This window comes from Brachypodium distachyon, chromosome 1 (assembly GCF_000005505.3).
Source record: "Brachypodium distachyon strain Bd21 chromosome 1, Brachypodium_distachyon_v3.0, whole genome shotgun sequence".
NCBI classification, from domain to species: Eukaryota; Viridiplantae; Streptophyta; class Magnoliopsida; order Poales; family Poaceae; genus Brachypodium; species Brachypodium distachyon.
This window is the reverse complement of record NC_016131.3, coordinates 63,912,808-63,939,632: the sequence shown is the minus strand read 5'-3', so window position 1 is coordinate 63,939,632 and position 26,825 is coordinate 63,912,808. Positions and strand designations below refer to the sequence as shown.

At 44.2% G+C, this 26,825-nt stretch overlaps 6 protein-coding genes and 1 non-coding gene across 11 annotated transcripts; 5 read left to right on the top strand and 2 right to left on the bottom strand.

Annotated features, from left to right (window-relative positions):
• The first annotated feature begins 868 nt into the window (after positions 1 to 868).
• On the top strand, positions 869 to 1,606 carry LOC100834837 (calvin cycle protein CP12-1, chloroplastic). The gene has a single exon (XM_003558036.4). It carries the CDS (start codon positions 943 to 945, stop codon positions 1,321 to 1,323), a length of 381 nt encoding a protein of 126 aa, XP_003558084.1. The 5' UTR covers positions 869 to 942; the 3' UTR covers positions 1,324 to 1,606.
• A 220-nt stretch (positions 1,607 to 1,826) lies between these two features.
• Positions 1,827 to 1,923, top strand: MIR5181E (microRNA MIR5181e). The gene has a single exon (NR_127133.1). It is a non-coding gene; the product is annotated as a microRNA MIR5181e (primary transcript).
• A 10-nt stretch (positions 1,924 to 1,933) lies between these two features.
• On the bottom strand, positions 1,934 to 4,730 carry LOC100834537 (bifunctional TENA2 protein). Its single transcript, XM_003558035.4, has 3 exons — positions 4,502 to 4,730; positions 2,562 to 2,776; positions 1,934 to 2,481 (listed from the first exon to the last, which is right to left on the bottom strand). The coding sequence occupies exons 1-3, from the start codon at positions 4,643 to 4,645 to the stop codon at positions 2,124 to 2,126; spliced, it is 717 nt and encodes a 238-aa protein (XP_003558083.1). The 5' UTR covers positions 4,646 to 4,730; the 3' UTR covers positions 1,934 to 2,123.
• A 1,036-nt stretch (positions 4,731 to 5,766) lies between these two features.
• On the top strand, positions 5,767 to 8,575 carry LOC100833733. The gene is made up of 2 exons (XM_003558033.4): positions 5,767 to 5,971; positions 7,580 to 8,575. The coding sequence occupies exons 1-2, from the start codon at positions 5,899 to 5,901 to the stop codon at positions 8,269 to 8,271; spliced, it is 765 nt and encodes a 254-aa protein (XP_003558081.1). The 5' UTR covers positions 5,767 to 5,898; the 3' UTR covers positions 8,272 to 8,575.
• A 3,368-nt stretch (positions 8,576 to 11,943) lies between these two features.
• LOC100833428 (probable glutamyl endopeptidase, chloroplastic) lies at positions 11,944 to 18,593 on the top strand. Of its 5 annotated transcripts, none has more exons than XR_002961785.1 (16): positions 11,944 to 12,233; positions 12,571 to 12,787; positions 12,858 to 12,968; positions 13,077 to 13,122; positions 13,198 to 13,307; positions 13,387 to 13,890; positions 14,068 to 14,196; positions 14,666 to 14,962; positions 15,057 to 15,515; positions 15,686 to 15,751; positions 15,867 to 15,927; positions 16,063 to 16,212; positions 16,300 to 16,437; positions 16,960 to 17,240; positions 17,319 to 17,438; positions 18,097 to 18,593. XR_002961785.1 is itself a non-coding variant. In XM_010230409.2 (16 exons), exons 1-15 carry the CDS (start codon positions 12,008 to 12,010, stop codon positions 17,397 to 17,399), a joined length of 2,832 nt encoding a protein of 943 aa, XP_010228711.1. In that variant the 5' UTR covers positions 11,944 to 12,007; the 3' UTR covers positions 17,400 to 17,438; positions 18,097 to 18,593. The 5 variants fall into 5 exon arrangements, 4 of the variants coding, with proteins under 4 accessions (XP_010228711.1, XP_003558080.1, XP_024312651.1 ...); XM_010230409.2 differs by having other exon boundaries at positions 16,960 to 17,194; positions 17,317 to 17,438; XM_003558032.3 differs by lacking the exon at positions 17,319 to 17,438 and having other exon boundaries at positions 16,960 to 17,194.
• A 3,010-nt stretch (positions 18,594 to 21,603) lies between these two features.
• On the top strand, positions 21,604 to 23,065 carry LOC100826723 (probable nicotianamine synthase 2). Its single transcript, XM_003561653.3, has one exon. The coding sequence runs from the start codon at positions 21,797 to 21,799 to the stop codon at positions 22,817 to 22,819; it is 1,023 nt and encodes a 340-aa protein (XP_003561701.1). The 5' UTR covers positions 21,604 to 21,796; the 3' UTR covers positions 22,820 to 23,065.
• Positions 23,066 to 23,888: 823 nt separating this feature from the next.
• Positions 23,889 to 25,262, bottom strand: LOC100832895 (nicotianamine synthase 8). Its single transcript, XM_003558030.4, has one exon. It carries the CDS (start codon positions 25,258 to 25,260, stop codon positions 24,130 to 24,132), a length of 1,131 nt encoding a protein of 376 aa, XP_003558078.2. The 5' UTR covers positions 25,261 to 25,262; the 3' UTR covers positions 23,889 to 24,129.
• Positions 25,263 to 26,825: the final 1,563 nt, after the last annotated feature.

The window sequence follows — 26,825 nt, the reverse complement described above, 5'->3', positions numbered from 1 at the left end:
GCATTACCAAAGAAGTTTCAGAGGATAAAGCTCGGGAGTTGATCACGGCGACGGTTAAAAAGTTGAGAAAAACGAAGTTCTATGATGAGTATATCAGAAAGAAGATAGCCATTGCCCAATCTATTGGATTGATCACCACTGACGGAAACAATGAAGTTGGCTTTTAACTTCAGTCGCATTTCTTCAAGATGTCCTTTTTGGGTTTCTGTACTTCTGCTGCTGCATGAACCTGAGCAGACTTGTAGGCTTTTACTAACAGTACTAGATGAATAATGGTCCTTTTGGTTTGTTCCTACAACCTACCGGGTCATCAGATGATCGAGCTCGAGTGCAGACTAGCTCTTTTTCTGATGCTTGTCATGAATGGATCTTTTTAGTAATCTTATGCATGGATATTTGTTCGAAAAAAATATACGTGTGCTTGTTCAAATCAAGATAAATGCATATGCACTAGCACTAGTTTCATGTACTACTTGGTCATGCTCTTCTTTATGTAAGAACGAAGTCACTCCGTTGCATAATTTTTGTCTCAAATTTGTCAAAAAATAAATATATCTATTTCTAAAAAGCGTTTAGATACATGTAATATTTCGACAAGAATTATGAAACGGAGAGAATACGTATTTAGACTGTTCCTCGAAAGCTGCTGGTGTCTGAAGAACTCAAGAAGGTAACCATCCCGAAGCATGGCCACAGCACAGCACTTAATATGAACCTCTGGCTAATCTCTTCGATTAGAGTCACCGGAAAAAAAAAGAAAAACAAGACCTTCTAGAATGGAAATCTGCCTAGGCTGATATGTCACCACGCGATTGGCTAGCAGGAGATAAGAGCAGAACAGCCACATAAAACGGCGAGTCTACCCGAATGTCCCGACCCCAACCAAAACCTTCCCCTTCCCTCCTCTCTGCAAACACTCTTCGCCCGTCAAGAAGAAACCCCATGGCCACCATCATCACCATGGCCACCTTCCCGTCTCCCAAAACCGCCCCGCAGGCCCAGGCCCCGGGCTCTCGCCTGACCGTCGCGTCGTTCGCGGCACGGGCGGTGCGCGCGCAAGGCGGCCGGCGGCTTGTGGCCGTGGCGGGCTCGGCGTCGACGCCGCCGGAGCTGGCGCAGAAGGTGACGGAGAGCATCAAGCAGGCGGAGGAGACGTGCGCGGGGGACCCCGAGGGCGGCGAGTGCGTGGCGGCGTGGGACGAGGTGGAGGAGCTCAGCGCGGCGGCCAGCCACGCGCGCGACCGCCAGAAGGACAGCGACCCGCTCGAGGAGTACTGCAAGGAAAGTCCCGAGTCCGACGAGTGCCGCACCTACGAGGACTAAGCCGGTTCAGCCGCGTGAGCTCCTGCCATTGCCGTCAGGGCTGGCTGCACATTGGCATCTTGGGCGTGTAAGTTTGGTTTCTTGCTTAATTTGGCTTGGCTTGCAATAAAGCGAGGTTTGTTAGTTTGTTGAATTATTGAATTATTAAAAGAAAATGTTTAGGAGCTGCCGCTGTGATCCCATGAGCGTGAGTGCTAGCATGCTGAATGCTTGAGACATGCACTTGGATGTTAACATTTGTATTGATAATAAATTTTGATACCGTTAATAATCTTTAAAATCAGAGTGGCGAAGCGGAAGTGTGGTGGGCCCATAAACCACAGGCCACAGGTCCCAAGATCCAAACTTGGCTCTGATATTATGGTTAATGATGATTGATCGATTATGTCCCAAGATCGAAAGTTGGCTCTGATTGATCTATTTTTGAACCTTGGTTCTGAATTCAGCTGCGATTGTTTGGCTTTAATGCAAAGACGGAAGGAAGACTGTTTGTCCAAGATTAGTACTCCCTCCGAACCATAATAAGTGTCTGACATTTAGCACAAATTTGTTAACTTCGTACTAAATCTCCGACACTTACTGTGGCTCGGAGGGAGTATGTGAAACGATATTGCAGTATGATCTTTCAGTAGTTATATGCTCTGGTGTTTCACAGAAACAAATTATTTCAGTTCGCATATGAACTTACAAGTTACAACGATGCATCGAAGTCCTCACTCAGCAGCCCTGAGAAGTGAGAAGCCAAGATACAGGGGAAAATACAGTACAATGCAGGTTTCTGTATGAACCGACGATATGACCTACTCCAGTAACTGCACGGTGCTCGGCTTTTGGGGATTTTGCTGCCGTTCAGGACTGCTCATGTCCCAGAAACCAACCTCAAGGTCCAGTACTCGAAGGAAGGCCTCTTCAGCACTCTTGACAGCATCGGATGGTGCGTTCGCCAAGCAGCGATCAGTGATTTGCTGCAGAGCCTGGCAGTACTGCTTGAACTCAGGGCTGCCCCATCTCTGGCAGGTCCCCAGGAGCTCAGGGGGCGTCTTGTTTCCTTCTTCTATGCAGAAAGCGAAGCTATCCTGGTACACGGTTTCAATTATCCAAAAGGTAGTTATTGCAACAGTGTAGCTGATTTCTGGCTCACCAAAGCTTTGGAGAAACCTGGCAACATGAATGATACCGTTAAAATCCTTTAGGTACCCAAGGATGTAGAATTGTGTGCATATTTGATACGGATCAACCTGCGGTACTCCATATTGGAACTGAGAGGAGAAACACCGGCTAGATCAACACTCCATTTAGCAGCCTCCTTCTTGAACCAAGAGAGCTCATCACTAAGAGAAGCTAAGCCACCTAGGATTATTTCCATGTCTGAGCTCTCTGATTGTTTGCAACACTTGAGCAGCACACTAGCTAAAAATGCAACAAATTCCTGCACAAACATGTAGTCCTGACCCTGAAAACATAAACAGGGTTATTTTCATTTTTCCCCTCCATGAGCATTAAAACCAAGAGTAAAGATAACCAATGCAAAACCGATCATTAGAAAATAACCAATAAGCTACATTAGTGTGTTATATGAGGTCTGAACCAAACTTGTAATTATCAAGTCCAGAGTACTAATAATCAATGGAGAGGAAGACCCTGTTATTGCCAGTTAAGCTTTCTCCCAAAAATAGATACTACAATGCAACATAGTTTCCTTTTTACATTTTGTAAATACTCGAAGGTAAGGTACTTCCTGTGTGGCTGTGTGCATCAAATAAGTACATGAATGCATTATACACGAACAAGATACTACGGGTAACAATAAGCATCACATTTTGCAGACAGTACACATAATTTTGTTACGTATCCTATTGTCATATATAAGAATATGTGCTCATGGGGAGTTTCTTTTCAGAAACAGTTTATATCTCTTTTGCATCAAGAGAGCGAACCAGACTTTAGTCATAGCCATGCTCTCGGAGGTGTCTACCTCACAGAATCAGAACACTGAATTTGACAACATTAACTGTGCTTGTACCTGCAGAAACGTCTAAAATTCCCCCACGTATCCAAATGAATAACTGAGCGACTATTTCCATTTTTAGACGAGATGTAACATTTCAATTACCTGGCTTTAAGAAAGCCAAAACAGGAACCCCGGTACAATAAGATTTAGGGTTAATTGGATCTATGCCACTCTCTATTTCACCGGTTGGAGATATGCCATTACAAAAACTTGACTTGGAAAAATGCCACTCTAACTTTTTTATACCTTTATTAATGCCATTATGTCCACTTAAGACCAATAAGTGTTAATAAAATACATGTATTTCAGCGTGTACAACAGTATTTACCATAATACCCCTATTTACAATGTTCAGTACATTCGAGTCTTCCAGGCGCCATAAAGGTTAAAAAAAAATCAAATTTGGCACAAAGTTTAATCTTCTCAGAAAAATCTACAAAAATTACAGAAAATAAAAAAAGTAATATGAGTCCATCGTTGGGGACGGGATATGAGGAATGCGTGGGGAATAAGAGAAATAAAACTGTTTGACTTGTGATGGGAAAAAAATTGTTCGTATGGAGCTATGTCTATACGTATTTAGACAGTATACGTGCTGGTATTGGAGAAAATGACATGAATAGAGGTATAAAAAGTTAGAGTGGCATTTCTCCAACTCAAGTTTTTGTAATGGCATATCTCCAACCGTTGGAAATTATAGTGGCATAGATCCAATTGACCCTAAGATTTATCCCTGCACGCTTTCAGTTTCCATTTCGAATTGCCGACTCTTCCCACATTAGAGTTGAAGCAGCAACCACCCAAATCACCCCAAATCAACCAAACCACTGCAAATACTACACACATGCTAATTTGAGCAGCCAAGTAAACAGAGCCTTATGAAGTCCTTTCTGTACTTGTCTTTTTGTTCTTTGCAATACATAAAAGAACCTCTAGTTCATCTAGTAACTCGAATACTCGATGTGCAAAGTCGCACGCTCCAAATCAAGATCCACCCATAGTCAACTACGATGGTAAGAATCCACACAGATTATGTACCGTAAAGGTTAGTACTGCGGCGCGTAAAAAAGCAACCGCCCTAGCCTTGTAATCATCGTGTATCAACTATCAAGAGTAAGCCTAAGAGACTGGGGGGAAACTGGGGGTGAGAGGAGAGAAGGAACTGACGAGCCAGCGTTTGAAGGCGGCCAGATCGACGGTGCCGTCGCGGATAGAGACGGTGAACGGGTGCCGCGTAGCCCGCTTGTACATCTCGCGGTGCCTCGCCAGCCAGGACGCCGTCGTGGTCGGCGCGACCCCACCGCCGTCCATCGGCGCCGGTATGATTTTGTGATTACCGCTCCCCAGCGGCGCTCCCACAAGCTCAGGCTATGATGCTAGAGAATTGCAGCTAGATCCCTCGAAATTTCAGCCTATCAAGTTCGGTCCTTTTTAAAAAGCAAACTACTGCTCCAAACTTATTTTATTTGTTTTGATCAAACCCAGTAATTATTTTACTTACATTATTATCATGTACAAAAGTTCTTGCTTCTGTCTATGAGTTAGATAACATAAATTATATGTTATGAAGTAACTTTTGGTCAAAGGATTGGTCAAAATCCAATGACATAAGTCTACTAATGTGACGGAGGAAGTAGCAAAATATCGACTTCACCTTTCGGTAAATGTAATCTTTATTTTAAAAGGCTAAAATGTGAATGTTCCTGTCTGCTCCATTGCATTGAGTTGGATGGGTAAAACCTCCATTTATGTGAAGGTCAACAATGATGCAACACTCGACAAGAATGTAGGGACGGTGGCTAGGTGTTTGATCCGAGATGGCCAAGATAAATTATCGTGAACCTTTTTGGTGCTCAGGCAGCGGAAACAAAGGCAATGCAAGATGGCGTCATGTAGGCAATCCAAATTGGCCGTAGATGTATCTATGTAGAACCCGATGGCATCAAACTTATGCATGGTTTTCGCACTGCATATTAGCATATTAGTGTAATGTCGAAAGCATGAGCACCTTCGCTCTCTGAACTCGTAGATCGGCGGTCCATAAACTTGCTAGAGCCATAGTTATTCGGAGATTTGGTTTATGTTTGGATTTAGGATTCTCCTAAGGTTTCTATACCAATCTCTGCTGAAGATGAAACTATCATACGGAGTATGATAATACTGCATCCTACTTCCTCCGTTACTAAATATTTGTCGATGTTTTAATACAAACTTGCATTAAAATTGCAATAAAACAACCACAAGTATTTATGAACGGAGTGAGTATTTTTTTTTTCAAAGCTGCATATTTTTTTAAAGGTTATCATTAATCATCTCGGCCCTGCCTCTCCACCATCGAAGGAATTTCCTCCTACGAATCTACGATTGGCTCCATGGAATTAGGCCCACGCGTGGTAACGCGCATCTTCTCTGACTCTCTTACGTTTCTAACACGTGGCAACAGCGAAGCGAACGCTGCAGCCTTCTTTTTCTCGAGCTATTCTTTCCTTCCCCTCTTCCTCCTCCTTCTCAGACGAGAGATCCTTCCTCCCTGCAGCGTCCAAGCCAGGTGCAAGCCGGCGAAGATGCTGGACATCCAGAAGCGGCGCGTCCAGCTGCTGCTCTTCATCACGGGCGTCCTCGCCCTCAGCATGACCGGTATGCTTCCCTGTCGCTGAATCTTTAATTTGCCTCTTTTTATGTGTAGTTTTCTAGGTTAACAGTTCATGAAGAGAAGACTCGCGGCTAATCTGTTCTGCAAAGAGCGACAAATCTTTCCGTGCGTTTTCCCGTGTAACTTTTGGCACCTTTTGATCCGTGATTCGGTGATTTTGGGGGGTGCCGGACTGGCGGTTATTTCCTATCGAAAACTGGATGCAGGTTTGGTTGGTTTGGAGTGACGATGCCTGTGATATTGGGCTTCTGGACAATTAGTAATTGCCACAAAGAGCAAAGGAAACGGCTCTTTTACTGAAATTTGACCGGTTTTGGGTTTAATTGAGCATTTCCTTCCCTAGGTTTGGGTTGATTTGGGTAGTGGAATTTGAAGTGTACACAAGGAAAGAATGGCTTAGGTCGTGAAGCCACAAATTTGGTGCGAATTCAGTACTAACTTGTTAGGGATTAGTTCGTTGTTAATTAGCTACGCTTATTATACAGATTATGGTGCTGAACAGGAACAAGCGAACATTGTCTAGCATGGGTTAAACGCCCATTATATATGAACCAGGTAACGCAAACATGCTGTTTGTCTCAGTTCTGAAGGTAGTGTAACACGCTGCTGTTATGATGAGGAACTTGGAGTAGAATGTGTTGTCAATTATATATTTATATTTCAACTGAGGCTCCGTTTGGCATTGCGGTAGATTATCATAATTCCGTTATTTTTTTCATCCGCTTTTTATTATTTTCGTGTTTGGCTAACCAACTTTTCTCTAATTTCATGTGTATTTTCCACACCAAATTATAAAATAAGTTCAACTCAGCACAGTTCAGCAATGCCAAACTGAGCATGAATCTGTGACCCCTGATGTGTGGTTAGTTTGTAGTTCTATCCTCAGGGGCGGATCTAGGGGTGGTGCTACCTGTGCTGTAGCACCATTCCAGCAGGGGATGTTTACAAGAGATTCTATTAGCTATCTAGCTTATAATTATGAAATACCCATAATATAGCACCATTAGATCTATATTAGCACCATCCTTCTTCAGTTTCTGGCTCCGCCACTGTCTATCCTGTACCTAGAGGTGTTCAAAAACAGGTTCGTTTCAACCCAGCCAAAACCGGCTGGAAGATGCTAGTTCAATTTCGTTCTACGCATGTGACTTCAGCTAATGTTTGACGGTTGGTTTGTCCTGACGTACAAATACGTGTATATGCTGGTTTCATGGGTTGAAAACGAACCCATTTTTGAACACCCCCTACATGTACCATTGAGTATGCACATGCACAATTTACCACATGTTTTTCTTTGCTCAATTTTGCTCCATGCACTAATTAGTGGATCCGTGAGTCTCAAATTGGTTCTTAGAAACAACTCTTACTGAATTGCGAAGTTGAGATTTTTGCAAGCCAGGACTCCATGATGTCATAGCAATTAGCCACACTGTAAGAAGACTAAGACATTAATAGCTTAACATGGTAAGCTATTAGTGCTTTAGTATTCTTGACATCCAAATTTCCTCCTAGATATTTGTCTGCCTATGTCATTTCGGCGAAGTAAAGCTTGCCTCTTTGTAAAAATCCTAACCCAAATTTCTAATTTACAGCTGAGAAGTTCAGGGAGCTTGTTGGAAAGGAGGCTGCATCGAAGAGTGGGCAGTTCACATTCATGAACTGTTTTGATATGGGCTCGGGTAGTCTTGCGTGCGCAGGGAAGGAGGGGGTGAAGCTGTATGTCAACAACCTCCGAAGTGCACACATGGAAATGGTGCGGCAGCGAGCCATTGAGAAAGCATTGGCTGATGCTGTGACAGAAGGCCTCAGTCCTGCTGAGGCAGCCAAGCAAGCTCAGAAGGTTGGTGCAAAAGCGATGAAAGTGGCCGCTCGTCAAGCCAAGAGGATATTAGGGCCAATAATTTCCTCTGGTTGGGACTTCTTTGAAGCAATGTACTTTGGTGGAAGCATGACTGAAGGTTTTCTCCGGGGCACCGGCACCTTATTTGGAACCTATGTGGGCGGTTTCCACGGCGAGGAGAGGTTGGGAAAGCTTGGTTATCTTGCTGGAAGCCAGCTAGGCAGTTGGGTTGGGGGAAGAATAGGACTTATGATATACGATGTTGTCAATGGCTTGAACTATATGCTTCAGTTTGTTCGACCAGAGCAGTATCGATCATCTTATTCTTCAGGAGAAGATTCAGAATATGCAGATAACTATAGAAGTACCGAAACAGAGGAACCAACGTATGGTGAAATGCCAGAAGAGAACCAGGAGGAATCAGAGGGGTTCAGTTTGTTCTGAAACTTCAAAACTTGATATTAGCTGACTTGTAATGGATCAAAGCTTCACTATACTGAGCCATAACATGTCATGCTTCGTTTTATATGGTTAGGTGAGGATTCGCAATTCTGTTTTTCTGTTTTGGCCACTGTATATAGAAACGTTTGCATGCAACCATTGTGGTCCTGTTGAATGGTCTAAACAGCAGAGAGCATATCTGACGGTATCCTTTTAAGACCGTTCTTCGGGAAGGAGTTCGTTTTGCTGTCGTCTTGCACGGACGTTTCTAATTTGACAGAGCTGCAGATGCCACTTTATTTGGCTAGAATTTCTTCTGTTAGTACTGAAGGCTCCTGCTGTTTTAAATCTCTTTTACCATTCATAAGAACTGAATTTGTGTACCTGGAGTAGCTTAAAAGAAAAACAAGTACCTCCGTCTTCTGGTAAACTAAGAGCAACTCCAGCGGATATAAAAAAGGCAACTCCAAAGGTTTTTCCAAATGTTTGTCCATGACATATTTGGGGGTTTTGCCCCAAAAACGGTTACATGCAGATTTCCCATTCTGCCCCTCATCCCTAGCCATGCGCCATATCAGAATCTTCGCATTTAGGCCAACTCCAGTGGGGCGACCCATTTGGCCGGCACGGTCTGTTTGAGCGAAACGGATCAAAACCGCGGTCCAGCGGGGTGACTCATTTCCACCCTTGTCCGGTTTGACCCCTTTCCGTCCCAAATTTGGGCCAGGTTTGCGTCGACCCGGACCGCGCACGGAGCGCCCTCTCGTCCGCCGTAGCTTCATAGGGGCCCGCCCGTCAGCCACCCAACACAAAGTCGCCCCCATCCCATTTCCCCTCTCCCAGATCCCAACTCCAGACTCCATCGCCACCACCGCCAAGGTTGCCGCCTGCCTCGCCGCCCAGCCGTCCCCAAGTTCGCGCCCGCCATGGCCGATAGCGACGCCGAGTTCTTCTTCAAGCACTTCATCGACACCTCGTCCGATGAGGACTCCGACTCCGACACCGAATTGCTGGTGAGTGCTGCTCTCTTCATCCATCAACAGAATCATATCTGGCGCCCAATTCGTAGGGGGTCGATTAGGGTGCTTACGCGCTGGCCCGCAATAGACAAGACGGCCATGTCCTTCTTTTCAATGACTACTTCCATCGCACAAATCTTGTGTTTCTTGCCCACCTATTCCGTCGCCGCTATCGGATGGGCCGGCCGTTGTTCAGGCGTATCATGCAAGGTGTGGCCGATATGACGACTACTTCATATGCAAGACAGATGCCTATGGGAGGATTGGCTTCTCCACTTATCAGAAATGCACGGCCGCGATTCGGATGCTATCATACTGGGTCACCGGTGACAGTCTTAATGAGTATTTCCGCATGAGCGAGTCCACTTGCCTTGAATCGATGTATAGATTCTGCACCACGGTGGTTAAGTGTTTGGCTCTCAATACCTGAGAGCGCCGACAGCCGCGGACACAACCCGCTTGTTGTTTGTCAATGAGTCCCAGGGGTTCCTCGGAATGCTTGGAAGCATTGATTGTATGCACTGGGAGTGGAAGAACTACCCATTCGGCTGGCAGGGGGCATACAAAGGAGATGCCGGTGGGTGCACCGTAATTCTTGAGACGGTTGCATCACAAGATCTTTGGATTTGGCATTCCTTCTTCGGCATGGCAGGCTCTCACAACGACATCAACGTGCTTCAGTGCTCCTTGATGTTTTCTAGGCTTACGGAAGGCCAAGCTCCGGTGGTCAACTACGAGATCAATGGCCACCAGTACAACGAGGGGTACTACTTGGCCGACGGGATCTATCCGGAGTGGTCGACATTTGTGAAGACCATCCGCCGGCCTTAAGGAGAGAAGAAATGCAGATTTGCTAAAGAGCAGGAGAGTGCCAGGAAGGATGTGGAGCGGGCATTCGGAGTATTGCAAGCTTGTTGGGCCATCGTTCGTCATCCTGCAAGAACATGTGATGTAGAGATCATGGCTGAGGTGGGGACTGCCTGCGTGATCATGCACATCATGATTTTTGAGGACGAGCATGATGATTCCATCTATGATAAAGCATGGGATTTTCGTGGGGATTTGGTTGAACCCCTACATGGACCACATCATTCAAACAGTTCCTTCATACGCATCATGAAATTCGGGATCGGACAGCTCACAACCAACTCCAAAATGATTTAGTCGAGCACATGTGGCAACATGTAGGAAATCAGTAAGGATTTCCTATTTATTTGAGTGTTTGAACTATATTTGAAACAATTTTTGTTTATTTGTACTATTTGTATTGTATGATTTGTAATAATTTAGTACATTTGTTTGAATTTTATTTACTTTGTGTTTGGATCTGAAATGGCCACTATTGTGCAAAGTTTGTGTTTGCCAGACCAAAATGGGTCGCCCGCTGGACGCAGTGCACGACTCAAACGGATGTAGGCCGGACTGAGACCTTATTTTGTCCGGCCTGCGACCCAAACGACCACTAATAGTGGTCCGTTTTGGTCGCCCCTCTGGAGTTGCCTTAGGGAGCTGCTTGGGAGTTGAGATTCTCCATCCCTAACACTAATCAATATACAATTTGGTTTTAATCCATGAAACGGATTATGGATGCTAGGATCTTGTGTTTATGAATGGTTGTTGGTGACAATCATTGTTATGAGCTAATTCATCTAATTTTGGTGTTGATCAATTTTATTGGTTCTTATCTTACTTGAACTTGAAGAGCAATTACCAATTGGAGGATATATCGAATAAATCAAAGTTTGAGTAGCTGTTAGAGCTGCTGCTCGTTGTCGCTGCTCATCTCAGGATACATTTATATCTCTTTCTTTTCTGAACACGGTCTTTTGGCTTCTGGCCTTTAGGGAGTATGATATCTATTAGAAAAATGAAAGATCGTATTTAAATGTTTAGATTTTTTTTAATCTTTTTGCAGTGTAAGTACATAAACCTATGATTTTTCGTCAAGATTGGTGATATGCGCAAAAATCTCAAATATGTGGATCTAGAATAGTAAATTGCAGATCTATTTGGAATATATGTACTCCAATCGTTCCACATTAAGTGTCGTAATATTACATGTATCTAGACGTATTTTAGTATATAGATACATTCATTTTTAGACAAATTTGAGTCACTTGATATGGGAAGAAGTGAGTATTTATTTTTCTATGTAGCTCGAAATTCATGATATTTCGTAATGAATATTAACAGACATGTAACGTATAGTCATATGTACACCCATATCTTTTCAATTTTGAAACTTAGAATGTGATTTTCGGAAAAAACAAATCAACCGGGCTCCGGCCAAAAGTGATATTCGGCCTTTTTCTCTGTCGTCCCACACTCCCATGCTATGTCGACAACATGACTTCATTCTGACTAAAAACACGCCATGCTATACACTTGGATCAGATTCCAGTCAGAGAAATTCACCATGGTTCACATGTCACTTAGCATGTCTCAAATCTCCAAGAAGCCAGCCCAAATAACTATTTTCTGCGTGTTTGGAAAAATATCCAGCCAAAAAGCACGAGCCTCAAAAATTAACTGATACAAAATAGATTTTTGTGAAAAAAGATGTGAACTTTAATTGCAATGTGTAAATTTGTTTTATGTAGAACCTAATTTTCCTTTTCAAAAAGGGCAGAAACATCTTTCTCCATCAAGGTATCCCACCTCCCCACTATTCTAAAGCTATCTAGTACTCGTATACAAGAAGCACTGGAGGCCTGAAAATCATGTCTTCCCTTTCCATCCTCCACAGGGCTTGCCTCCGCGTCGCCCTGTTCCCGGTCGCGCCCCTGCGCCCTCCTCGTCTCCCACGTTCTCTCCGCTTGCCTCACCGGAGCACCATGAGCTCAGCCGCGTCTAGGTTGTCCCACATCGCCACCGCTGCCTCCGGCGCGGCCGGGGAGTCCAATGAGACGGCGGCGGCTGCATCTGGCTTGGCCCAAGAAGACGATGGTCCGTGTTGCTTCCTTTCTTCGAAAGAACGTTAATTTGGTTGTTACTTCATGTCGTGCGGTTTGGGGGCAGTTGTGTGGGTTTTAGTGGATTGGACTGTTTGACGGCGGAGAGATTGGAGAGCTCTGGTCTTGGATCGGTTTGTGGAAAAGATAGTAGTAATTCTATTCAGTTGTGATCTGGATTCTTTTCTATAAAATTGTATAGGTTGGATTAATCTGGCTTGTTATGCTAAAAATCACATTACTTGCCCTCTTTTAGTTCACCTCAATTGGTGATTTGGTTTGCTTGTGGATTGGACTGTTGAAGAAATTAAATATATTTGCATACCATGCAGATCTTTCATCAGGGGAGATGGGCTACCGCCTTCCCCCTAAAGAAATACAGGACATTGTTGATGCGCCACCACTTCCTGTCCTGTCGTTCTCACCAAGCAAGGACAAGATTCTATTTCTCAAACGTCGAGCACTGCCACCACTATCTGATCTTGCAAAACCTGAGGAGAAACTTGCTGGTGTAAGGATTGATGGGCATTCCAACACTAGGAGCCGAATGTAAGTAACGTTAATGCTCTCAAGAAACTTTTTGGTGTGAGGATTGGAATCTGATAAACCTATTCTGTAGGTCTTTCTACACTGGAATAGGTATCCATAAGCTGATGGATAATGGGACTCTGGGCCCAGAGAAAGAGGTCCATGGATACCCGGAAGGAGCGAGGATTAATTTTGTTACTTGGTAATTTTTCCAGATTTTTCGATTAAACTAACTTTGTAATTTGATTTTATACTTATTTGTTATGAGTTGCATGAATATTGATTTTATGTATTGAACCATGTGATCTAGGTCCCACGATGGGCGTCACTTATCATTCAGTGTTCGAGTTGATGAGGTAATTGGTCTCTGTGAAACAAAGAGAGTTGATGTCTTGTGCTGATTAGATATAATGACTGTTGTTTTAAAACAGGAGGACAACAAAAGCAGCAAGCTAAGGGTGTGGGTTGCAGACGTTGAATCTGGAGCAGCAAGACCACTTTTTAAATCTCCAGAAATATATTTAAATGCAATTTTTGACAGGTGAAATCAATCTGTACAGTTCTATGCTTCCTGTCTTTGTCTATTCCTACTTGTAGGTAACATTTTATGAAACTTGCAGCTTTGTATGGATTAACAACTCTACTTTGTTAGTCTGCACTATCCCTGTATCATGTGGAGCTCCACCACAGAAGCCATCAGTTCCATCTGGTCCAAAAATTCAGTCTAATGAGACAAAGAATGTTGTCCAAGTGAGGACTTTCCAGGATCTTCTGAAAGATGAATATGATGCTGATCTTTTTGACTACTATGCAACCTCACAACTCATGTTGGCATCTTTGGATGGAACTGTGAAGCCAATGGGCCCTCCTGCTGTATACACATCCATTGATCCATCACCAGATGACAAATACTTGATGCTTTCTTCCATCCACCGTCCGTATTCCTATATTGTACCTTGTGGAAGGTTCCCAAAGAAAGTTGAATTATGGACTTCAGATGGAAAGTTTATTCGAGAACTTTGTGATTTGCCCCTTGCCGAGGACATACCGATAGCGACGAGCAGCGTGCGCAAGGGAAAACGTTCAATCTTTTGGAGACCAGACAAACCTTCAACGTTGTATTGGTATGCAGAACAACATTTAAATAATTACTTTTTTGGTTTAAACTTCCGAAATCGCACCTATACAACTGTTGCAAGCATTCTAATTATCATATGCTCATGGACTTAAGTTGAGAATGACTTCATCCGTCATTTGTCACTACATGCTATACAGGTTATTTTATCCTTCTTTTTTCTTAGGGTCGAGACACAGGATGGTGGAGATGCAAAGGTAGAAGTTTCACCACGTGATATAGTGTACATGGAAAATGCCGAGCTCGTGAATGGCGAACAGCCGGAAATTCTACATAAACTTGACCTCAGATATGGGTATTTTCTTTTGAACTTCCTAGTCCACTCCAGCAGGATCAGAAATCTTTGCTTCATTGCATCTTGATATCATGGTTAAGCTTTGTGCTTGGCATAGATACAACACTGCTAGCAGCATATTTCAAATTAGCGTGAGTATTAATATGAAATTGTTATAAAAACATCATAGTTTAAAAATATCTTTCCAAATCATCTAACTCCCTCCGTCCAACAAAAGATGTCTCAAGTTTGTCAAAATTTGGATGTATCTAGACATGACTTAGTGTATAGATGCATTCAAATTTAGTCAAAGTTGAGACATCCTTTGTTGGACGGAGGGAGTAGTGTATTTGGTACCTGTATATAACAAAATGACAATATCTTTTATGGTATCAGTTGTGGACTTACAATACCCCCTTTTATGACTTGTGTGCCAAGTAACTAATTCTTCCCACTTTGTTGTTCTACTGTTCTCATTCTGTTGGTGCAGAGGAATCTCCTGGTGTGATGAATCTCTTGCTTTGGTGTATGAATCATGGTACAAAACTCGGAAAACAAGGACATGGGTCATTTCTCCTGACAAAAAAGATGTTAGCCCACGTATTTTATTTGATAGATCTTCAGAAGATGTGTACTCAGATCCTGGCTCACCAATGCTGCGAAGAACTGCCATGGGAACCTATGTTATTGCAAAGGTTAATAAACAAGACGAAAATACTTACATCTTGCTGAATGGAATGGGCGCCACGCCAGAAGGAAATGTTCCATTCCTTGATTTGTTTGATATGTATGTTCATATCTATTATTATTCCATTTATTTTCTATTATAATATAATTGTACCATGTATGCCAGATGCCAGCTGATGCCTTTGTTTTTGCAGAAACACTGGTTGTAAAGAGAGAATATGGGAAAGTGATAAGGAAAAATACTTCGAAACTGTTGTTGCACTGATGTCAGACAAAATTGATGGGGAACTACCCCTTGATCAGTTAAAGATACTCACCTCCAAAGAATCAAAGACAGAAAATACACAATATTACCTGCAAATTTGGCCAGAAAAGAAGCAAGTTCAGATTACAAATTTCCCCCACCCGTACCCTCAACTTGCTTCATTGTATAAGGAAATGATAAGATACCAGCGGAAGGATGGTGTTCAACTTACTGCAAAGTTATATCTACCTCCAGGTTATGATGCATCAAAAGACGGACCATTGCCATGTTTAGTTTGGTCCTACCCTGGTGAGTTTAAAAGCAAAGATGCTGCTGGACAAGTGCGTGGTTCCCCTAATGAGTTCTCAGGGATTGGTGCTACATCCCCTTTGCTTTGGTTGGCTAGAGGGTATTATTTCTCTTCTTGCTATTCAATAATGTACATACCATTTATTTCCTATATTTGTTTCTTAATGGCAAGCACTTACTCCACCACCTTAACCAAACTTTATATTTATATTCATGTCTTTCAAATATGTTTCTTTCTGATACACTCTCACTCAACACTCTGGTTTGCAGGTTTGCTATTCTTTCAGGTCCGACAATCCCAATTATTGGTGAAGGTGATGTAGAGGCTAACGATAGGTGCCTTTTCTATTTCTTCCCTATTCCATTTCCTTCTATGTGACTCTGAATTGTTTTCGTTTACAACATTTGTATCATGGGATTTATTCTATTGTTATGTTAATATTTTTTGTAGTTATGTGGAACAACTAGTAACTAGTGCAGAAGCTGCTGTCGAGGAAGTTGTTAGGAGAGGGGTGAGCCTTTTGTAATTCTTTTTTGTGAGCTTTACTATTACTTGCAAAAAAAACCCGGGAATGACTTGACAAGTCATTTGCCTGGGCAATGCCTTCAAAGGGTTGGACATGATCTCTTCAATGACTGTTCTTTAGGTGGTTCATCCGGATAAAATTGCTGTTGGCGGTCATTCATATGGTGCATTCATGACTGCCAATCTCTTAGCTCATGCCCCCCATCTTTTCTGCTGTGGAATTGCTCGTTCTGGTGCTTACAACAGGACTTTAACTCCATTTGGGTTTCAGGTACATGCAAATGCTGAATGGGTAACTCCCTATCAGGTGCAGTATCAGATTTTCGGTATTTCTTAATGGCCTACATGTTTTCTGCAGAACGAGGACAGAACACTCTGGGAGGCGACCAACACCTATGTTGAGATGAGCCCTTTCATGTCGGCCAACAAAATTAAGAAACCGATATTACTTATTCACGGAGAACAAGACAATAATTCTGGAACACTGACAATGCAGGTAAAGTCCTTTGTACCAATATACCTTTAGCCTGTGTGAGGTATCATTTCCTCTGCACAAGGGTCAGTTGTTCACTTTTAACCAGTCATCACTACTCTCACCTTTGACATTGAATATTTTTTAATTGCAAATTCATTTGGGTGTGTATAGATTATCTTGCAACTGTATCTGTTTTCCACGTGGAAGTTGTACATGTGGCCAAACTTCTATATTCATAGGTAGAATAAAAACAGACACCGCTGCAAGGCCTTGGGGAGTATGAACTGTTGTTCCAGGTCCTGTGTATGTGACATTGTCACTTGACCTTCTGCATCTCACATAGTAAAGTAATGGTTTAGTTGCCGCTGTCTGAAATGTCTAGGCTGTATAATTAATGGCTTATTCACATTATTATCTCCTGCTGTCCTGCATTTTATTTTGAGGAAAATTTCTCTACATTGTTATGAATTTATGTTTGTCCTAGTATTATGGGAATCTTTATTTCCTGGTCAGTGGCTAATTTGTCCCACCTTGATATTTCAGTCGGACCGATTCTTCAATGCCTTGAAAGGTCACGGTGTGCAGTCTCGTTTGGTAATACTCCCTTTTGAAAGCCATGGGTACTCTGCTAGGGAGAGCATTATGCACGTTCTTTGGGAGTCTGATAGGTGGCTGCAGAAGTACTGTGTAAACAGTACTAGCAAGGCTGATTCAGATTCAGTGTCTGATTGCAAAAATGAAACACTGTCAGCTAGTGGTGGTGGAGCAGCTTGTGAAGGTCTAAGCTCCAATGAACTCTCATCAATACCACGATCACTTCTGTGGTAACTTTCTTTTTGCTTGTCTTGGCTGATTGACACTCCTCATCGTGTTTAAAGTTAGTTTACTGTTTTTCATTAGAGGAAGATGAGCCACCAACTCAGATAGGGCATAAATTCCACATAGAGCAAAGCATCAACAATTGTCCAAGCCCTAGCCAATGAAGCAGCCATTCCCGGCATGCCTATCTGCACCACTCTTGGGTAAGCAGCCATTCCTGGCATGAGTTACCGTCTGAGCAGCATTAGCAGATGCAGCCGTCTTGTTAGGGGTGTTCTGGTGGCCAAGGTTTAACTTTTTTTTTTTGGAACCCACCAAAATGACCGAAATTTCAGAAATTTGGGGAACTATTTCGGATTTTTGTGTGGCGATTGGGAAACTGGTAGGATGAGGGAGCAAAAGGGAGCTCCCGAAAGTAAGTTGTGAAAAAAAGGATGACCCAGCCCTCTGGTGCTAGTCCCTTTTTTTTGTTTTTCTCTCACTGTATTTTTGCTACTCTTATCTATGATGAAAAGGTCCCAGTTTCCCTATCAAAATGCTGTTGCCATAACCATAAAACTTGTTGGAATTTAATCTGTAGTGAAAAGTTGTTGTGTCTGTTTGTCATTTTTTTTGCATAATAACATCTGAACCGGCACCACTGACCATCAAATAAATTTGCACCAACATCACAGCATATTGAAACAAATGTGTTATCTTAAAAAAACAAATGAGTTTGTTGACTTGTTTTGTTTTATCTGTGCTTATAGATTAACTTCTAAACTCAGTTAGATGTGCACCCGCTCATGCTAAAATGCATGTTTTGTGAAAAAGTTATGCTTCAGTCAAAGACGACTAACACATTTTCTTGTTTTCATACAGATGAACTACGATTGAGAGAACATTTCGTAAAATGATCTATGTGAAATAAAATCATCTCTGGACAACATGTACCCAAGGGGAAAAATAAAATGTGCTTCTCCACAGGCGCTTCACTGCTTTTTCAAGGCAAGGCAGGCATGCTTGACATTGTATTTGACTGGATTTCAGCGGGAGATTATTTGACTGATTTGTGGGTGCTAGGGAAAGCCTTCAAGTTGGTAGATATTGCCCCTGGTTGAATTCTCTCAACTGTATTCCGTTGGCGGGGAGGCCAAAGATGCATGTAATTTCTTCACACGATTAATGATGATACTGTATAGGTGTACAGTAGTGTATACACCTAGTCTTTTCATCCCTTGTAGGCAATCGCCGCATGATAGGAAATTGTCGATAGCCATGCCAAGAAAGTAAGAACAGAGGTCCAAACGAGGTGGAAATAATAATTACATGCAGTCGATGCCACATAAAAGTATAATAATATATGGCACGACCCTTAAGACTTGCGCTGCACACTTCATTAAAAGGAAAAACATTCTGTATAAAGGAGTATGTATTTGCAAATTTCCTGACTAAAATACTCCATGTGTATGCTTTTTTTTTAATTCCATGGAGATTTGTATTTTAAAAAATCAAAAAAATGTTTATCCATAAATTTTCATTAAGAAATAATATCAAGTGAGCTTAAAAAAGAGACAAATATGTGGATCCACACTAGATGCATCTACAGTTGATGAATAGTGCATCTAATGTAGATCCACATATTTGTCTTTTTTTGTGTACCCTATGAATGAAAGTATTTTTCAACGAAATTGGATACGTACTCAGTTTTTTCTGAATTTTTCAACGAGAAGCTGTGAACATAGTATGTATAGTAGAAAGAGAAAAACGAAAAATATATGGTGCATCCCTACTCATCCGCACCTCTATAGAGTTCTCCAAAAATCCAAAAATCATAGTGATGCGAATGGGTGGACTGCAGTCACCATGATCAAATTTTTGAATGAAATTTTGCTCATGACTATAGCCCACCTCTAAGTATCTAACTATCTATGTAATTTTTCTAGGGATTCCGCAAATTTGCAAGATTGACAATCCTAGAGGAATAAAGATGAGCTACCACATCCGCTAAAAAGGAGCATAATATACATTGTTTCAGAAAGTGCGTCCATCCTCCATCCTGCCAAGCTCTCTTAATTATCTGATGCTGGTCGAGTATTCATAAAACAAAATGGTGGTTGAGTTAATTTGTTAGAACATTACCATTGTAGGTACATTACCATTGTAGGTGCGCCCAAGTTAGTTTGCTCTTTTTCTTGATTGAGATTTACCATGGAGATTTTAATCGTGGTGACGACCCATCACCTCTGGAGCTCGAACCAATTGTTTTATCACAATAGAGGATATCATATAATTTATTTAAACATGCATTTTTTATTTGTAACAACGCACATGCATTGCGTTAGTCTTTTTAAAAATATATCACTGGGAAGAAAGTGTGGATCTGACACGACCCATCAACTCCTTCTTATATAGTAATAATAAAAATAAATACAAGTATGAGCTGATGAGCATGAGCTTCATTGGAGATAAATAATTGTTTTGTCTCTCAAACATTAATCCTACCAGCACTTGTGAGTCTTTCCTTCTTTTTTTCTCTCCTCGGTAGTGGCGTCTTGTTACTGCTGCCATGTTTGTTTTAAGAACAAGTGCAATAAAAGTGACGTAAGCATGCTGTATAAATTAAAATATTACATTTTTGGTTAGTCGGGAGAAAGAAGATAGAAGAAGGTAAACTAATTGCCCGTTGTATCACGTGCTCCTAAAAACACCGTGAGAATCAATTATTAATAAATTGGTACTACCTCCGTTCCGGTATAAGGGGCCTCATGCATCCCTAGGTTGAACATTCAACTTAGTTTGTAATCGGAACACTCGTACTTGTGTAACCATCGGGTATGCACTAAAGATTACTATGGGTACCTATTGTCCACGTACCCGGTGGCCAAAACGCATTAGGGTAAGGATTTGGGCTAAGTTTTTACCCACAAATATGCAAACGAGGAAAATTATATACCCATCGGGTGGAATGGGTATGGTTATGGGAATATACAACCCATACCCAAGTACCAGGCCGCATGCCGGTACAAAGAACTTTTCAGATTGGTAACATGTCGGTGTTGCATGATTATCAAGTGTCTATAGTGGACTACGGTGGTTTTAGGAATTTTATTCATGCACTTCAGTTGTTCAAGTTGCATACAAACAATAAATACTACTCCCTCAAATTCATAATAAGTGTCGCTGATTTAGTACAAAGTTGTGCTATCTCGGCAACACTTATTATGGAATATTGGATGGAGTATTAGGTATAACTTGATATGGGTTTATTCGAATATCAGGTAAAAACCATCCATACAGTGCAAACTTTGTATAAAGTAGAAACCATATTTAGAAGTTTCAAAAAAAATGTAGAAAAATACCATACATTGGATTTTTGATTTTCTACGAACATATAAAATTTCAATCAAGACTCCATTATGTTTTTGAAGGAATAAAAGAGAGAAATGTATAAGTGAATAGTTTCAAAATTTGAAGAACCACTATTCACGCTGAATTTGTTTTTTCACTGCCCGCAAAAGGAGAATGAATTTGGACTTGAAAAATTTACGCACATATGAAACATCGAGCAAAACAATATGGAATTTCTTGAATATTTTATAATGATTTTGATGGAGTTTTCACCGGATATGTCCACATTTGATTTAGTTTCTATGATCAAATCTTATTATTTCAAACACAAGTATTTTTACCCGATGATACATGCATGTACCCGTAACGAGTAATCTTAGGAGAGACACATAAAGAAATGTGGAGGATCCACCAGTACCCAAACCGGACGGTTGTTAGGGTTGAGTAAACAATGGCAAGCAAGAAGGAATAATAACACCCAAAGTCCTAATAAATGATGGTCCGATAAATGATTGTTTGTTGTCTATTCAAAACATCCTGAGGATGGATGACATAGAAAACACTAGCTCTCCACTTCAACACCAAAACTCGGCACGTAGTAATACGTATGAATCAACTACTCGCAACAAAATGGGTGATCACAGGTATATATATGATCCGATTTTTATGATAAAAATCGACTTTGTTCTTCTGTTCGGATGCCGGGTCATGTCATAGCAGTTAGCGGAGGTCCACGTAATGGTGGCAGATGATTTTTAATTCATACCATTAGGTACATTTCCGCTTTGACTCGAATCAAAACACGGTTTATATACCTCTTGTAAATCGCACGAGATGAGTTGATGGCTTAGAATAGATCTCTGCATCCGGCGACATTAGTGAAGTTTGTCGCCTCGTGTCCGTGATTACATTTTTTATTTTCGCGAGAACTTTTTCACGTAAAATATGATGTCCCTGTTCGCGTGAAGCTTGTGAGCATGCGCACGTGTTCCGGTTTCCCCAGCCTCCAGGCGTTGTGCACTTGAGTTCAGAAAAGGCCTTGTGCAGGGTGCAGTCGCACCACGAGAACAAGGCAGCTGTGCTATTGCTTTTTTTTTCGGGTAACCTGTGCTGTTGCTTGCTACATATGCCGCCCGTAGTCCGTAGTGCCCCGTCCGACAGCTCATCTGTTACTTACTGTACTGCCTGAGAGTTCGTGCATCGATCAGTGGCAAGAAGAACATAGTGCAGAATGGAGGCCCAAAACAAGGAAGCCGTGGATGCCCTGGTCCAGAAGATCACGGCGCTGCACGGCGCCATCGCCAAGCTGCCGTCGCTCAGCCCGTCCCCCGTCGTCAACGCGCTCTTCACCGAGCTCGTCACGGCGTGCGTTCCCCCGAGCCCCGTGGACGTGACCAAGCTCGGCCCGGAGGCGCAGAGGATGCGCGAGGGCCTCATCCGCCTCTGCTACGAGGCCGAGGCGAAGCTCGAGGAGCACTACTCCGACATGCTCGCCGCCTTCGACAACCCGCTCGATCACCTCGCCATCTTCCCTTACTACATCAACTACATCAACCTCAGCAAGCTGGAGTACGAGCTCCTGGCACGCTACGCACCCAGCTGCGTCGCGCCGGCGCCGGCGCCCTGCCGCGTGGCGTTCATCGGGTCCGGGCCGCTGCCGCTCAGCTCGCTCCTCCTCGCCGCGCTCCACCTGCCGGCCGGCACGCTGCTCGACAACTACGACTCTTGCGGCGCGGCCAACGACCGCGCCATCAGGCTGGTCCGCGCGGACAGCGAGAACTTGGGCGCCCGCATGTCGTTCCACACGGCCGGCGTGGCGGACCTTGCCGAGGAGCTCGCCGCGTACGACGTTGTCTTCCTGGACGCGCTCGTAGGCATGACCGCGGAGTACAAGGCCAAGGTGATCGCCCACCTCGGCGCGCACATGGCGGACGGGGCGGCCCTCGTCGTGCGGAGCGCGCACGGGGCGCGTGGGTTCCTTTACCCGGTCGTGGATCCTGAGGACTTGGGTCGAGGTGGGTTTGAGGTGCTGGCCGTGTGCCACCCTGGCGACGACGTGATTAACTCCGTCATCATTGCACGCAAGTCTGATGATATGCATGCCAATGGACTTCATGGTCGCCGTGGACACCCGCCCGGCCCGGTGCCAGTGGTCGGCACGCCCTGCAGGTTTGATAAGATGGCGATGGGCGTGACCGCCGAACCAAGGAACCAGCGAGCTGGCGGTAATAAGCCGTTTCACGCCGACAAATGAGTCGTCGTTTGCGTGTGTCGTCAACAATATTCCTCTCGCTTGCAGGCCTGATGTTTTTTCTCTACTACTTACCTAATTACTATGCATTCAACTTTCGAAGTCAGGTAAATGTTGTTTACCTTGTGCTGTAAGTGTATGTGGTGTTTAAGCGTACACATCCATGTATGTATGTACTACGTGCCATGAAAGGCAGAGAGGAGGGGCAATGTGCCAAGGAATAATATGTGTGTGTAATTGCAAGATTAAGAAGAGTTTTCATTCACAAACATGCAAGGTAGGATTTAGTGTACCCGTCGAAGGCGCACATTGACCATACGAGGACAAGCAATTACAACAATGACACCGAAATATGTTATCGAGATTCGGCAATCTCGTCTATTCTCCGGAAATGACTACGGATGCTTCTCCCCATGTACTAAGTTGACATGATACAGACGATGACAATCCCATTGAGGCCATCAGGCACATCGAGACGACCACGCCATTGCCAGTTCGGCCACCCTTGCCACGGGGCGTCAGGCCATCACTTTGTGGTCTCGTTTCTAGCCTAACAGTTTTTGACTCTTAATTTGGCTACCTTCCGGTGACTTTTTATATTGTTGCATTGCATTGAGATATATATCAAATATGTGTATGCATCTGGTTACAATTGGATTTTAATTACCGGAGAGTTAGAACATCTCCAGCCTCCCCCCCTAAAGGCCCCCCAAACATCAGATGGGGACGCCGGCACTGAAAAACCCACCCAACTCACTTCCCTGAATCCAAAAAGTAGCCTGTGTGGCCCAAGAATTTAGCCGGCGCCCCCAGCCCGCTTCCTACTCACAGGGGGGCTAGCGAGGGCGCCGGCTGAAACTAAAAAGCAGCGCAGGCCAGCACTGTCGGTGAGACAAACCAAATTTGTGGGGGGCGACGTGTGGGGGGTGCGACTGGGTGTCGGTTCCATCCCAAACGAATTGCTTGCGCCGGCGCCCCCCATATGGCCATGCGCCAGGCGATTTATGGGGGGACGAGTGGAGATGCTCTTATGTGTTTGAGTCGTACTCATGCACGTAACCCATACTCGATATGTAAAGGCACCAGGCCGACATTACATCGGTATTTTGGAGTGAATATTTTGGAATGGGGGATTACATCAATAAACATTAGACTTACATATTACATCATCACAAGATACAAAACAACACATGAGTAGAAATACATCGATAGCAGGAGAAACATCACGAATTGCAAACGATCGCGCAGCGGCCGATGATGGCCATTTGACCACGTACGCATGTTTATTCTCGTCCCTTCGCATGGATCGAAACTCAAAAGACCACTTCAGTAGTGGCAAACTCTTCCCTCTTCTGGATCACGTCCGCCACCATCTCCCCGAACCTGCACGGCGGGCTGACAATTGGCACGGGCAAGCCGCGCGCGGTTGCGCGCCCCCCATCGTGAGCCCCACGGGCACGCGCGTCCTTGGACTTGCGTGCAACGATGACGGAGTTCACCACGTCGTCGTCAGGGTGGCACACGGCCAGCACCTCAAACCCACCCCGCCCAATATCCTCCGGGTCGACGATCGGGTACAGGAACCCACGCGCCCCGTGGGCGCTGCGTACGACGAGCGCCGCTCCGTCCGCCATGTGCGCGCCGAGGTGCGCGACCACGTTAGCTTTCTCCTCGGCGGCCATGCCCACAAGCGCGGCCAGGAAGACCACGTCGTACGCGGCGAGCTCTCCCGCGAGGTCGGCCACGTCGGCCGTGTGGAACGACATGCGGGCGCCGACGTCCTTGTCGCCCCGGACCAGCTTGCTGGCGCGGTCGTTGGCCGCGCCGCACAGGTCGTAGTTGTCGAACATCGTGCCCGGCAGGTGGCGCGCGGCGAGGACCAGCGAGCTAAAGGGCAGCGGGCCGGACCCGATGAACGCCACGCGGCGGGGCGGCGCGGGCGAGACGCTGCTGGGCACGTAGCGGGCCAGGAGCTCGTACTCCAGCTTGCTCAGGTTGATGTAGTTGCTGTAGTAAGGGAACATGCCGAGGTGGTCGAGCGGGTTGTCGAACGCGGCCAGCATGTCGGAGTAGTGCGCCTCCAGCTTCCCCTCGGCTTCGGAGCAGAGGCGGATGAGGCCCTCCCGCATCTTCTGCGCCTCGGGGCTCAGCTTGGTCACGTCCACGGGGCTCGCGGGAACGCAAGCCGTGACGAGCTCCGTGAAGAGCGCGTCGACTTCGGGGGAAGGGCTGAGCGACGGCAGCTTGGCGATGGCGGCGTGCAGCACCGTGATCTTCTGGACAAGGGCATCGACCTGCTTCTTCTGGGGCTCCATTTCACAAGTTCTCTTGCTGCTGATCTGATGCGCGGAACTCGATCTGAGGCGCTCGAAGATGGCAGTTGTGGATCGAGCTGCTTGATGAGCTGTGCAACGGGCACTATGAGGTATATGTAGGTGTGGCATGGCTGCCTTGTTCATGCGACTGATGAACAGATAGAGGACTGGGGAAGCTGGACCAGGTGTGCATGCATGCAAGCTTCACGCTACCATGCTCAATAAGGCTGGTTTCATGCATGCCTCTGATGATTTGTGTGACGTGCGAAGTCTTGTTGTCGAGGTGGACAGCGTATGTTTTCTATTTCTCGATTCCTGAAGATCGCTTTGAAAGTTTGAATACAGACACTTCTTACGACTTGTCTGTTGCCTTTGAGCTGCTATTTTTTTTTTAAACAACGGCTTTATGGATGAAACAAGTAGTACTCTCTCCATCCAACAAAATATATCTCAAGTTGGTCAAAATTTGGATGTATCTAGATATGACTTAGTGTATACCATAGATGCATTCAAATTTAGTTAAAATTGATACATACTTTGTTGGACGGAGAGAGTATAAAAGATCAATTCACGAACGTACGCAAACAACGGTAACAAAACTAAGAACTCTATTGTAGTCCTTCAAAGTGAACTTCTCTTAATACCGTTCGTATCTTGATTCTTCTCCACGTTTTTGTTGACAAAATTGCAGAATATCATGATTGCACAAGCTTAACTAACGTCAAAGGTTTTGAAAAGTCACGTGAGCCATCCACCTCAAACGGTAAGAACCTAAAATCATTGAGCGCACAATGACCGGGTACATACCCATTACAAGACAAGATGTAAAACTACTTTTCCGTTGAGGAATCAACGAGGAAAAAGACCAAAAATACGAAAAGACGTGTCATGAGAATCACCGACTCCATGGCATAATTTGTAACGCCTACACTAGGACGAGGAAGGAGCCAGGACACCAGTCTTCTAGACGGCAACGTCTCCATCACCAAGACGCCACCTAGAAGAACACACGAACCTAACAAAAGATGTTAGCAAAACTATAGTTCCCCTCATCTTTCAAGGCCGCATCGGCCGTCAGAAACGAGGGAAGCCGTCGGAGATTGAAACTTCCTCGAAGACGGTGGCAGCCAGGTTTTCTGCTCTCAAACTTAAGCTGCTACTGGGTACAGGAAAAATGTTACGGTTGCAAACTGTAGTCTTTTTTTAGGGGTATTGTAGTCTTTTGGTTGTGGGGAATGGGATTATTCGTCTTTTGGTGGGCTTCAACGCCTCGGTTGTACCAAGAGTCAAGGCACGTTTACATATCAGGGCAATCTTTCGTGGCCGGAGAGAGGGACCATGACTTGTTACAGGCATGTGTTGCTTTGCAGTTAGCCTTGAATGGGCTAAGCAAATAAAAGCTAGCCCAGGTGTGCTCGAGGCTCCAACCCACGGAATTTTTATCATGATCGGTTTCCCTAGTCTCTTATAACTGTTTCATTATCGGAAAAAGGAGGGCCTTAGATCCACGTTTGATATCTAATTTATTTCATCACGAGGTTTTTGTTTCCTTGGTGATAGTGATGTAGAGAATAAAGGTTTTTTTGGTTCAATCTCGGTCCCGAAGTAGCCATCACGGTCTAATGCAAGAGTTTGTTAATTCGATTAGCCCGACAACAGCTATCTATGAAGAGTGTTCGTTTTCATCAAGGGGA